General features: G+C 33.9%; 1 protein-coding gene and 2 pseudogenes across 2 annotated transcripts; 2 read left to right on the top strand and 1 right to left on the bottom strand.

Annotated features, from left to right (window-relative positions):
* The first annotated feature begins 4,894 nt into the window (after positions 1-4,894).
* Positions 4,895-6,485, top strand: LOC149492510 (glycerol-3-phosphate acyltransferase RAM2-like). The gene is made up of 2 exons (XM_089716744.1): positions 4,895-5,536; positions 5,613-6,485. Exons 1-2 carry the CDS (start codon positions 4,895-4,897, stop codon positions 6,483-6,485), a joined length of 1,515 nt encoding a protein of 504 aa, XP_089572870.1.
* Positions 6,486-9,185: 2,700 nt separating this feature from the next.
* On the top strand, positions 9,186-13,870 carry LOC149492508 (putative prolyl 4-hydroxylase 7; annotated as a pseudogene). The gene is made up of 8 exons (XR_016318983.1): positions 9,186-9,460; positions 9,926-10,012; positions 10,102-10,159; positions 10,326-10,430; positions 10,716-10,773; positions 10,857-11,031; positions 13,259-13,319; positions 13,492-13,870. The product of XR_016318983.1 is annotated as a putative prolyl 4-hydroxylase 7 (transcript).
* Positions 11,207-11,902, bottom strand: LOC149492509 (uncharacterized; annotated as a pseudogene).
* Positions 13,871-14,297: the final 427 nt, after the last annotated feature.

Here is a 14,297-nt window from a genome sequence, read left to right as displayed (position 1 = left end):
TATTGAAGAAAGCAGTTGTATTCCGATGGGATGATAGATGTCAGCAGAGTTTTGAGACTTTGAAGAAAAAGTTGACTGAAGCACCAGTGTTGACTCAGCCAGTGTCAGATAAAGACTTTGAGATTTACAGTGATGCCTCTCATATTGGGTTAGGATGTGTACTCATGCAAGACAGGAAAGTGGTAGCTTATGTCTCCAGACAATTAAAGCCACATGAATTGAATTATCCAACCCATGATTTAGAATTGGCAGCCATTGTTCTAGCATTTAAAGTATGGCGGCATTATCTGTACGGTGAAAAGTGTTACATTTACACAGATCATCAGAGTTTAAAGTATTTACCGACACAGAAAGATTTGAATTCAAGACAACGGAAGTGGATGCAGATTCTGGCTAATTATGATTATGTTATTAATTACCATTCGGGCAAAGCTAATGTGGTAGCTGATGCCCTTAGCCGGAAATCATTGTTTGCTTTGAAAGCAATGAGAATTAGCATGGAGTTGCAACAGCAGGGAATTATTCTAGCACAGATGCAAGTACAGCCATCTTGGGTTCAGGAAGTTGCAGAAGCACAGAAGAAAGATGCACAAACAACACTATGGGTGAAACAAGTATAGGAAGATCATGGTGGGAAATTCAGATTGGATAACAGTGGAGTCTTATTCTATGACGACAGAGTTGTTGTACCACAGATAGGGGAGCTTAGACAAAAGATTCTGCATGAAGCTCATAACAGTCCATATACCATGCATCCCAGTAGTACCAAGATGTATCAAGATTTGAAGAAAGGCTATTGGTGGCCGGGTATGAAGAAAGATATCGGAAATGTTGTAACACGATGTTTAACATGTCAACAAGTAAAAGCAGAACATCAATTGCCATCTGGGTTGCTTCATCCAATAACAGTACCAACATGGAAATGGGATCAGATCACGATGGATTTTGTGACTGGATTACCTCAGACGCAGCGGAAGCATGATGCAGTATGGGTGATTGTGGACAGATTAACTAAGTCCGCACACTTTTTACCAGTTAGGATGGACTATTCTCTAGACAAGTTAGCAGAGATTTATGTTAGAGAAATAGTTCGCCTCCATGGAGTTCCATCATCCATTATATCGGACCGTGATCCAAGGTTTACATCGAAGTTTTGGGGTAAACTGCAGGAAGCATTAGGAACGAAATTGCATTTCAGCACTGCATTTCATCCTCAAACAGATGGCCAATCAGAGAGAGTCATTCAGATCCTGGAAGACATGATGAGATCATGTGTTATAGAATTTGAAGGCAGTTGGGACAGATATGTACCTCTCATGGAATTTGCCTACAACAACAGCTATCAATCGAGCATTAAAATGGCACCATATGAAGCATTGTATGGTAGACAATGCAGGACACCTGTGTGTTGGACAGAACTTAGTGAGAAGAAGATTTTGGGTCCAGATTTGGTTAGAGAAACGGAAGAGAAAGTGGAAATCATCAGAAAACGGCTGAAAGAAGCAAGTGATCGACAGAAGTCTTATGCTGATTTAAAGAGAAAGGATATTGAGTATTCGGTCGGTGATCAAGTATTTCTGAAAGTTTCACCATGGAAGAAAATCCTAAGGTTTGGACGAAAGGGTAAGCTTAGCCCTAGGTTCATTGGTCCATACGAGATTGTTGAACGTGTCGGACCATTAGCCTATCGCCTAGCATTACCGTCAACCTTAGATCGAATTCATAATGTTTTTCACGTATCCATGTTAAGGAGATACAGATCAGACCCATCACATGTGTTATCAGCAGAAGAGATTGAAATTCAGCCGGATCTCACTTATGAAGAAGAACCAGTTCAGATCCTAGCAAGAGAAATGAAAGAATTGCGGAACAAGAAAATAGCATTGGTAAAAGTTCTTTGGAGGAATCATAAGACAGAAGAAGCAACTTAGGAATCTGAAGAAACCATGCGACAACAGTATCCGCAGTTGTTCACAACAGGTAAACTTCGGGACGAAGTTTATATTTAGGAGGGGAGAACTGTGACATCCTACTGAGTCGAGTCTTTGCATAGAGTCGAGTCGAGTCGAGTTGAGTTGAGTTGAACCAAACCCGGTTGGGGTAGAATGGGATTATTAGAGGACTTACTTGAATGAGAGAAAAAGAGCAAAGTATAAGGAATAGGATTTACTTGCACTAAAAGATTAAGCTTGGGTGTTAAGTTATATCCTTTTGACAATTGAGGTCTCATTTAGTAAGTTTCCATCATTTATCTTGATTTTGTGATGACTTACCCGTACTCATCCCATTCACTTTCCCATTGTTCCTCTTTATCTTCATCTTCTTCATTTCCTTTATTTCTCCATTCAATTAGGCAACCTCAAATTTTCTCCAAGTAAGTAGAATTACTTGCAGCTTTATGTTATTCAGTCTTCACTTGAGTGATATTGTAGATAAGTTGTAAGAATTTTGATGTGTATAGGAGAAGGGAGTTCAAAGAGTGTAGAGAAGAGAAGCTAGAACAGAGCTCAAGCTTATTGGAGTCAAGGTTTGATATCTCTTGGTTTTTATCTTTTTCTTTGTATGAGAATTTGTGTGGTGTGTTGCTATTGAGACAATATATTGCTTCATGTTGGAGAATGGTAGTGGTGAGAAAACAGGGGTGTTATTGAGTTTATGTTGAAAACAGGGGAGGACTTCATCTTGATTTTGACCCCCGTTAATGAGGGAATTAGGAAGTGTCATAGAAGAGTTATTTGTTCCTCTATGTGTTAGTTTTGCATGGGTTTTTGAATCACCCAAATTGGAGTTGTATATTGAGAGATATGACCAAAAGAGTGCAGACTGCGCAGGCTGGAATCGCGTCGCGACCTTGCACTGCGTAGGCTGGAAGCACGTCGCGCGCTCGCGACTTTGCACTGCGCGCTCGCGACTTGTGCTTCAAACTCTCTAACTCTCAATTGATGCATTACGCGCTCGCGACCTTGAAAGATGCGCTCGCGAAGTTGGCCCTTGGCCTGGAAGCGCTCGCGACTTGCCTTGCGCGCTCGCGTAGTTGGCATGAAACTCACTGACTCTCCACTTGCACATTACGCGATCGCGACCTCCATGTGCGCGCTCGCGACTTTCACCCGATAATACACTGTCTCTCATATGGCACTGTACGCGCTCGCGACTTCACAAGGCGCGCTCGCGACTTTGATTTTCATGCACTTTTGGACTTCAATTTCAATGCAATTGTATTCCTTTGCTTACCATATATGCCTCCGATCATTTTAGCATCAAAATATATCATGAGAACATGTATTAAAACAACATGCAAGCATGCAAATGATGTGAAATCATATGAACATTATAATTTATGAAGTGATGAACTATTACTATGATGTTGTGTTATATTCTTGACATACCAACATTATGCTCCATTGAGGTTAGGTAGAAACCATGTCGATAAGGCCATGTCGCGACATAGGATAGCAGATCTGCGCCTCATATAGTTTGTTACTCCGGCTACAGGCCGTTGAGTGGATATGATTATATGGGCCATAGCAGCCAAGTATACAGTATTCATCCAGTTTATACAGTTTTTCTTATCACCTCGGTTTCGCTATAACCTTATGGAGCCATACAGATATCTGGACATAACATTGCATATCTCATACAGATAAATGAAAGATATCATGATATATATGCCTTATGTGCCTACATGGTTCTTATATACATGTATGTGCTTTATTGTTTCTTTCCTTGTTGAGATATCCACTGAGCTTTATTTGCTCAGCGAGTTACCTGTTTAACTCGCAGGTTTTGAGACTGGTCCGTAGAGGGTCCGTTTACAACTGCTGCCGTTCATCTGTTGAAGACTCGGTCTTCAAGGTAAATACTCATTTTGTTATCCTTTTTATGGCATGTACAGGGCACACAGTTGGGCCCAATCCATTTTGTAAACAGTATCATGTCTTGTAAATAGTATATACATTATTAATGTCATCAGCATCAGCATGCTAGTATTTTCTATATACAGTATGATGTCAGCATGATAGGACATACAGTCATCCAGTTTGTAGCGTCTCGACTCGGTTTATTCGGGTTTACGGGTGGACCGGGAAGGGATGTTACAGCGATTCAGTAAAAAAATTACTACATAGGTATTATAGGATATAAAATAGCATATTTTGATGCATGGGTTTATCTTTTTTTCGTCCATCTCAAAGTGTTGTCTTATTTCTTATTTTAAAGTGAATTATATTTGAAATTTATCATTTTATCTTTATTGAATATCTATGTTACTCAATGAATATATTATTCAAACTACTGCATTACCATTAATTAAATCTTGATATAAATAAAATTAAAATATTAACATTTAATCTTCTACTTATACATTAACCCGATTGTCTTGATGATAAAAAGTATAGTTTGATTGATTTCAATGAAAATTTAATATGAAATATTTAATTTTAATGGAGGGCTAGCTAATATAATGATATATTAGGAAAAATAAATAAAAATTATAGTTTAATCATATTAACTAAATTTTATTAATCTGTATGATAAATCCAACAATGACAAAGGCTACAAGAAAAAGGGAGTATTAATTATTATAATAGTATGATACAATAATAGAGTATTTTTATACATTGGTGATGGTGATTGGAGCTCTCTTTATTAACTAAGTAATTGTTATGTATTTGACACAAAAGCCCAGCGGTGATTCCAAAGACCTATCAATTTCAACTTTAACATGCATTGATATAATCAAAATTAAGTTTTAATTTGTCCTTTTTTAACAATTTTTATATAATCATAATTAAGTTTTAATTTGTCCTTGTTTAGCAACTTCACTTTCCAATTCCCTATATATAACGACGAAACAAGTATCCTAAATTCACTATAACAATTAAGAACTTAAGGAATGGAAAACCCCAATGAAGTTTCTTCTACTCCTCGTACTACCTTTCCATCAATCGAAAAATGCACCTCCATCGGTCGAGAAAACGACACCGTAGTAACCGACATGGACGGAACCCTACTCTGTGGACGTAGTTCATTTCCTTACTTTGCACTTGTGGCATTTGAAGCTGGTGGAGTTCTAAGACTTCTTGTTTTGCTCTTATCGTCTCCGATAGCTGGAATTCTCTATTACTTCATTTCTGAATCAACCGGTATTAGGGTTCTTATATTTGTAACATTTGTAGGCATGAGAGTGACTGATATAGAGTCGGTGGCACGAGCTGTTTTACCAAAATTTTACTCGAGTGACTTGCATCCGGAGACTTGGCGGGTGTTATCTTCTTGTGGAAAGAGGTGTGTACTCACTGCGAACCCTAGAATTATGGTGGAAGCATTCTTGAAGGATTTTATTGATGTGGATATGGTTATTGGGACTGAAATTGATATTTATAAAGGAAGAGCTACTGGTTTAGTGAGAAGTCCTGGAATTCTTGTAGGGAAAAACAAGGCTGATGCTTTAGAAAAGGCATTCAATGATTGTCCGATGCCAGATATTGGGCTCGGTGATCGGAAAACTGATTATCCTTTCATGAAATTGTGCAAGGTTCGCAACTTTAGCCTTTTTAATTATAATCTCTCTGCTTATTTGTGTTATAATTTCTTTTTCCTTCTCAATACAGGAAGGTTACATTGTTCAATCCAAATCACAAGTAGAACCAGTAAGCCGTCAAAAATTATCAAAACCTATAGTCTTCCATGACGGTCGCCTTGTCCAAAAACCAACACCCTTTATTGCACTCATCACCATTCTTTGGATTCCGGTAGGCTTTCTTCTTGCCTGCCTCCGAATAGCTGCTGGAGCTCTACTTCCGATGCCATTAGTCTACTATGCCTTTTGGGCTCTCGGAGTTCGCGTCTACATCAGAGGGATCCCACCACCACCAGCCAAAAAATCCACAGGTCAAACTGGAGTTCTGTTTATATGTTCACACAGAACACTACTTGACCCCATTTTCCTCTCCACCGCATTAGGCCGCCCAATCCCAGCTGTGACATACTCTCTTTCGCGGCTCTCAGAGGTCATTTCTCCTATCAAGACTGTTCGATTAACTCGAGACCGTGTCACTGACGCTAACATGATAAAGAAACTTTTAGAAGAAGGTGACTTAGTGATTTGCCCAGAAGGGACAACGTGTAGAGAACCATTTTTGCTAAGGTTTTCAGCATTATTCGCAGAGTTAACCGATGAACTTGTTCCAGTCGCCATGGCTAACAAGATGAGTATGTTTTATGGAACAACAGCTAGAGGGTGGAAAGGAATGGACCCTTTTTATTTCTTCATGAACCCTAGTCCTACATATGAAGTAACGTTTTTGAATAAATTGCCATATGAATTGACATGTAAAGCGGGGAAATCAAGCCATGAAGTTGCTAACTACATACAAAGAATGATCGCCGCAAGTTTATCTTACGAATGCACTAGCTTTACAAGAAAGGATAAATATCGAGCACTTGCAGGAAATGATGGAATTGTTGGAGAGAAACCTAAATAAGGTCATGGGTTGTTAGATATTGATCTAGTGCTTGTTTGTTTTGTAATGTAGAGATCAAGAAAATCAAATTGCTAGACATGGCTACATTTGGTAATTGCTTGTACACCATAGCTTTATGATCAACATTATGATTGTGTATTGATGGGAAAAATATTTTGAATCCACATCACCTTCTCAACCTTGTTGAAGTGGAAATTAATTAGAAGGAATTAACTAGGATGGTTTTATAATAATTTTTTAGAATCCAATTTATATTATGAATTTAAGGTTACTATTATATTTTATAAGTAACGAGTGAATCAAATATAAAGTAAGTGCATCTTTTGAGAATAAACATATGCATCAACAAATATATGAACCATATCCAACTTCTTATTGGCATTAATGGAGTTTGAAGATTCATTCGAGAAGAAAATCACGAAAGTTTCAACGGAGATTGAAGATTCATTTCAAATTTTGTGTTGTAGCCATTTTGTTTCCTGTCTTATGAATTTCTAGGACTCTTAGTGTTTTACTGTTGAAATTTTTGAGGGAATCAAATCTAAAATTTTGGCGGAATAAAATTTATATCTTTTAGTTTTTTTTTTTTTTTTTGGAGAAGAGAGAGACTCTCTTTTAATTAATCATGTAATTATAGTGGTTTATTATTGGAAAAAGAATTGAGATAGGAGTAATGATGTGAGATAAAAGGTAATTTGGTCAAATTATTTTTTATTTTATTATAATTTAGGCAAATTAATTGCTTTCTTAATTTCTATGTAGAAACCTTAAACGATTTATATTTTGAGATAGAGGGAGTAATAGAAGACTTTCACTAATCTCAATCATTGTTGCTTGTTCTAAATTCGTAAGTAAGCACCCAGCTGAATCATTCATGTCTTTTGATGATTGATCCCAAGTTTGCATTTCATACATGAAAAAAATGTTAGTTCATTTATGATATGTGTTTGTTATATACTCAATTGCGTGTTAGGAATTTTTTAAATATTTGTGAGAAACAAAATTTAATAATACTTATGATAAATATATGATTAAATAATCTAGATAAAGAGATGTTGGGGGAACTTTAATCCTATGGTATACTCTAAACTTTGTAAATCACGTATTTAAATTTATAAATTTTGATAATATTATATAATTTTTCATAGATTAAATGTATAAATTCATCTCTGTATTTTATGCAGAGATGTTGTGGCTTCCCAAATTTTGTAGGGACTTATTTTAACCTTAAAGTTACTAATTTTCATAACATTGTACACTCTTCATACTAGCAATAAAAGTTTTTTGAGTTGGTCTTTTTGTGCAAAATGTTCAATTGATGTGTTGTTAATATAATTTTTAAAACATAAGTGTTTAATCGATCTAATTTGATAAGTTTGAGTATTCAATAGAATAAATTTATAAATTGAAATATTAAAAAGGATATAATTTTATAAATTAAAGTATTCAATAGATTAATGTAAAAGTTAAAGATCTTTACATAAAATACATAAAAGAGATGAGGGAAAAATTAAAATTGGTATGTGAATTATAGCTAAATTAATTCATGAGGATCTTTGTTTTCAAAAAATAACTTTAAGGTCCATCAGTTAATCATAATTTTTTAACACTTTGGTCCTTCTGTAAACACTTGGTGGTTAAGTCCAAAATAGCCTATTTTCAATGTCAAATTAACTAATTAAAAAATTAGTCCCTAATTATAGTTAAACTAATTATGAGAATTTTAACTTATAATTCTGTTAACACTTTAACCCTGTATTTGAGATGAAATGACCAAAATATTAATTGAATCATAAACTAGGGATCTTACAGTTTTTGAAAAACAAAGGTTCTTATATATTTATTTGACTATAATTTAGGTATCAACTTATTTTTTTTCAAGATATAAACTCTAGCATTTCTAATATCTACTATATTATTTATTTATTTTTATTTGTTTTTCGAACAATCTCTTAAATTTTTTTTCTTTTACTCCTTTTTTGGAATAAAGTGAATTTTAGAAAATTCAGTGGAATTCATTTATAAATTATATATTTGTGTTAGGTATGAAAAGAAAATGAAAATTTAAATTCTATAAATTTGAATATAATTAAATCAAAAATTCTACTAAAAAAAGATAAAATTCAAATGAATTTCACAAACTTAAATAACCCGAAATTTTATAACAAAACTATCCGTCCTTTTATTCTTCTAAGATTATTATCCAAAGGGTACCTTAGGAAATAAAAGTAAATAAATTTTAAATTTTGTGTTAACGTGAAAAACTCATTCTATAATTAATTTGTAAATAAAATTCCTCTTTTTAAATTCATTGATACTAAACAAAACGTTATAATTTTCATATTGAAAAGTTTAAATTGCTCTGATTTTATTATCCAACAATTTTATATATATCAATATATCATAGTGGATGTAAAACGAAAAGTATATATTTAATATCTAAAAATATTAATAATTATTTGAAAATTTTTAACTTTAAAGATAATTTTGTTAATTAAAATATCAGTAATTATGAAAATAGGAAAAAACTCACCTACTCCCTAATTAATTTAATTTCCATGTAAAGTCAAAACCATATCCCAAATTAGTGATTCTAAATTAAATTCTAATATATTCCTCTCATGTCAATCTTTTAGACAATACACATTACATTGCCTTTTCTTCTCTTATCATTTTGACATTTAGACTAAGCAACCTGGAAATACACTGTAGTTTACAAATAAATCTGTCTTAATTCAATCCTCCATACACATTTAAATATACAGACCAGCTCAGGAACATTCAATTCATTTTCTTTTTTTGATCCACTTTTCCTTCTTTTTCTTCCTTGTCAAACAGTTTAATTCCCTCAACTGCAAAAATAGAAGCAAGTCCTCCATGGAGTCTCGTAATTTTCTCGCGTTTTCTCTTTGTCTCGTTCTAATTTTTCCTTGTTTGTCCATTCAAATCCCCCAATGCCTGGCTGAAAACAAAATGTAACTCTCCCTATTTCTTAAGCATCTATAAGTAAAATTTGAAACTTACAAATCTATTTTCAATTATATTCTAAATCCATCTTTGCACTTTCATTACTCGAAACATATCGTATTAGTTATAATTACATCCTAATTAAGAAAATTAAGGCTATAATTTTGATTAAAACAATAGAAATATATCCCATAACTAATCACAAACATATAAAAAATAAATCTCTTTGTTTTCCTCAAACTCATTATTAAGATTAGGTTAACCAAGTTCAGTTATGAACTCCACTTTTATATTATTCAAATTAAAATCCTAACCTTAGTCTTCTTTAGAAATAAGTTCAGCATGCCTGGAAATCAATTTAGGATGCAATTATACTAAATGATAAAATTTAGGGTATTTCTATGTATTAGGCTAATTAAATTTTGTTTCTTTATATATGTGTCTATAATATTTCGATTTTTTGTTTTTTGCAGAAATGGATCGGTTTTAAAATTGCAAAGAGGTGCATTTTCTGATGCTTTTGATCCCTCTCGAGTCACTCAACTCTCTTGGCGTCCCAGGTATGTGTCTCTGTGTATTTTTATGTACGTAGTGATTTGTAGTATAACTTATTAGTTGTTATATATTATGAATTTTGAAAACTTGACAGGGCTTTCATTTACAAGGGATTTTTGTCGGATGATGAGTGTGATCATCTCATTAATCTGGTTAGCATTTAACTAATTTTTGTTTTGTAAATGAGTTTGGGGTTTTTATTTTTGGCATTTTTGATTTGATTATGCTCAGTTTGTGACTGAATTTGGAGGTAATTGTTTGTAATTTAACTATTTATGTACTTTTTTTCCTTCGTTTGTGTTGATTTTGGGTGAGTAGGCTAGAGGTAAGCTCCAGAAATCGATGGTTGCTGATGATGAATCTGGGAAAAGTGTAGAGAGTGAAGAGAGAACAAGCTATGGCATGTTTCTCTTCAAAGCTCAGGTATGTGAAAATTGGTTCTCTTTATCGTACCATCTATTCTTTTGTCTTCTCTTTGCGAAGTTCGATTCCTGAAAAGCGCACTTTGCTGGCTTCATGTAACTGGCTAGCCTTTCCTTCTCTCTGAGAACTTTATAAATTGTTGATATTCTTGGACATCATTTTTTTTTAAACATGGATGATGAATGTGACTACATAAAAGCATTAACTTGTTATATTCTGAAGTACTCTATGGTAGTTAGATGCTCTTCATTTTTTTTTTTTTCCTCTTTTATTTTGACTTTGAAGGATGAAATTGTTGCTAACATTGAAGCTAGGATTGCTAAATGGACTTTCTTCCCAGAAGGTATTCTTCACTTCCTTTTCACTGTTTGAGGAACTTATTAACTCAAGCAAAGAATTTTGTTTCATATTTCACTTATTAATTAGAGAATGGAGAGTCCTTGCAAATACTGCACTATGAGCATGGCCAGAAGTATGAACCCCATTTGATTTTCTTCCTGATAAGGCTTATCCAGAGAGGATTGGCCAACGAATTGCAACTGTACTTATGTATTTGTCTGGCGTTGAGAGGGGTGGAGAAACTGTGTTCCCCAATCCAAAGGTACAATTTATAGACTGTATTGTTTTTTTTGGAAAATTTATTATTTAGTCCCTCAGGTTTTACATAATTAATCAACTAATCCCAAGTTTTGCGCAAATATCTAACTAGTCCCTCAGGTTTAACTCCGTCTAATTAAAAGGTCATTCCATCCGAAAAGTTGATTTTTTTCCGTTAATTGAAGACTAAAAGACTAAAATACCCCCTCCCTAGCTGACTGGACCAGATTTTTTCTCTTGGGCTTCTTCTTCTTCTCCGAGAAAGCCTTTGCAAAAGCCTCTACAATACGCTGTTGCGACTCCAGAATCATCTCCCTGCGTTTCATCTCCATCTCCATTCTCATGGTCTCTATCTCCCTTGCCATTTCCATCTTCATCTGCTCCATTCTCACAAAACCATCTCCTAACACCTTGACTGCCGCCACCATCTCCTCCATCGGTTCTCTCTCCCTCTTCTTCCCAATTTCATCTGAACCCCTCAAAACCCTACTACTCCCCAACCCGGATCCAGACCCAGTCCCAACTCCAAAATTAGGCTTAGAATTCGAGTTAGAACTCAAATTAGAGTTTCCAGTGTACTTCTAATCAACTTTGGCATAAAACTTGGGTCCTGGTTGAGCTATACTCACTCCGGTAGTTATTCTAATTCTAAAACCACTGCCAGCACTCCCACCAGAACCACTTCCGCTCACATTACTGGGAGTACTTCCCCCAATTCCATTACGGTAAAGCTTATGAATGCTCCTTGTATTCATAATTGTATTTCCATTCCTGTGATTTTCCATATAGTAACCTTGATTATCATCATCCTCCTCATTCTCTTCCTCATTCACTTGCTGTTTGCCCCAAATAGAAGGACACTGTTGTTTCAGCATCTGTTCTTGCCTCGCTTGACAATGGTATTGCAAAGACAGAGGAGACACTTGAAGATGACCAAGTTGTTAAGATCGATACCAGTTCCTTCTGTTATGATTAGCATTGTATGTGTTGTGTTGTTGCCTTGCCAATTAGAATTCTATTGAGCCTTACGAATTTCCAACAACTTATTGTTTGATTCTTTGATTTTTTTTTTTTCAATTTTGATTTTTTTTTTTTTTTTCAGTTGCTTATTGTGTTTGGGTTAGAACAGTTCTTTGACAAAAGGATTGTTAGAGATGGATAACCCTTTGATTATTCACCTATTCTTCTTAAGGTTTTGTTATCTTAAAACTTGAACTGGCCTGTTTTTATGCGGCTGAGATGCTGGTCAAATCAATTTTTAGACATTTTATTACGGCTTATAATGAAATGTAAGCGAGGGAGGGGTGCTTTAGACTTTTAGTCTTTAATTAACGGAAAAATATCAACTTTTTTTACGAAAGAACTTTTTAATTAGACGGAGTTAAACCTGATGGACTAGTTAGATATTTGCGCAAAACTTGGAATTAGTTGGTTAATTATGTAAAACCTGAGGAACTAAATAATAAATTTCCCTTTTTTTTTTTTAATTTTCTTTGGTGATTTGTTATCTCTATTCTATGGGTCTGTTCACCAAAATTAGTTATTTTGGTAGCTATCAATTATTTAGTACTATTTAGCTATTTGAGTAGTTTTTCATATAACACTAAAAGTTAAAAGTTACGTTAACATTTTATAAAATATTATTTTAATCTCTGATAGTTAGTTCAAACACTATATTAGTGAATATTGTGGTTCAGTTTAGTTCAAGTTCACCTACTTCCTGGGAAGTTCAATTTCCATGACATAAAGTTCTAAGGAAGCTACTTCATAGGAAGTACAGTGTGCTTATGTTTGGTTGATGTATTGACTTTCCCAGAAGTAAAATTGTGTTAATAAAATTTTATATATGAGATATTGATTACACCCTACCATGAACTTGAGTATATTAATTGAGTAATCACTGAAAATACCTATGAAGCAAGTGCAAAATAGAGTTTTCTGATTTCGAGAACTGAGGAAGTGCACTTTCTTGGGTTGAGGGGTAACTTACTTCCCATACGGTCAAGGAAGTAAGAGTTTCAAGTTCCAAAAAATTTCTATATTTTTGAGAATCAAATAAGATGATATTTCTCACTTCTTGAGAATTTCAAGTTTCCCGAGCAAAGTTACCCCCAACCAAATGAGGCCTATAAAAATAATATTTAGTGTTTTGACAAGAAGCTATTTAAAAAGTTGTTGTCCAAAACAACCTATGTCAAACCAACTATCAATTGCATGTCTTCTTCGTACAGGAGAAAAATCCTCAGATAAAGGATGACAGCTTGTCTGATTGTGCTAGAACTGGCTATGCAGGTATGTCAATTGAGTCGAATAGTTGCAGTCACAATCTTTGCACTTGGTCGATTCATGAATTAGTTTTGGATCCATAATTAATCAAATCACTTAACATTAATTTTTCTTTTGCAAGTCACATTTAGTATTAATAATCAAATCTTATAAAGGTATACAATATATGTGGTTGCAGTGAAACCCCATAAAGGGGATGCATTGTTGTTCTTCAATCTGCATCTTAATGCAACTATTGATGGAAACAGCTTACATGGGAGCTGCCCAGTTATTGAGGGTCAGAAATGGTCTGCAACCAAATGGATTCATGTTAGGTCCTTTGAAAAATCTCAGAAGTAACATGGACAGCATGACTGTATTGATAGGAATAAGCATTGTCCTATCTATTTCCTAGGATGTTCTCTATCCAGTTTTTATCTTCTTGCTTCTTTATACAGACAGGATTCATACATTAAAGCTATAGATATTAATAGGTTGTGTTGTCATTGCATAGTTATTAAGAGATACAAAAAATTCCTTAAATGAAAGTATCAAAATTTTAATAATATGCTCCAATTGTTATCTTCTCTCATTTTTCTTTCATCTACTTCTCTAATACTTCCTTCGTTCCATTTTGTTTGTTTGTTTTTTTTTTTTATGTTCCAAAATGTTTGTAAGATTTCTAAATTTAGACATGTGAATAATTATTTTTTCCAAGATAATATCTTATAATTTTTCATTAAATGAGAGACTTTTATTAATATCTTCAATGAGTCAAGAGTGAAAAAAGTCAAAATAACTTTTGTTGACTAAATTTTTAATATATGTGTTTTGTCAAACCATGCAAAATGGGACGGAGAGGGTATATTATATAATTTAATATATGAAAAATGAATACATTTTCAATTTCTCTAAACTTTTGAAAACTATATGTTATGTGTGTGTATTACTTGAAATTTATCTAGATTTTGTAAAATCAATATTAATAAGAAAAAATGTCAAATT

This window comes from Jatropha curcas, chromosome 11, assembly GCF_041381405.1.
Source record: "Jatropha curcas cultivar XTBG-Jc1 chromosome 11, XTBG_Jcur_1.0, whole genome shotgun sequence".
Lineage (NCBI taxonomy): Eukaryota > Viridiplantae > Streptophyta > Magnoliopsida > Malpighiales > Euphorbiaceae > Jatropha > Jatropha curcas.
The sequence above is the reverse complement of the archived record's forward strand: the minus strand, read 5'-3'. Positions and strand labels throughout refer to the sequence as shown.

What these genes read in the sequence shown, in the direction of transcription:
- LOC149492510 (XM_089716744.1), top strand. Translation starts at nt 4,895, where the DNA reads ATGGAAAACCCCAATGAAGTTTCTTCTACTCCTCGTACTACCTTTCCA. An exon ending in CTTTCATGAAATTGTGCAAG is followed by an intron (nt 5,537 to 5,612) that starts GTTCGCAACTTT and finishes TTCTCAATACAG; the next exon opens with GAAGGTTACATTGTTCAATC.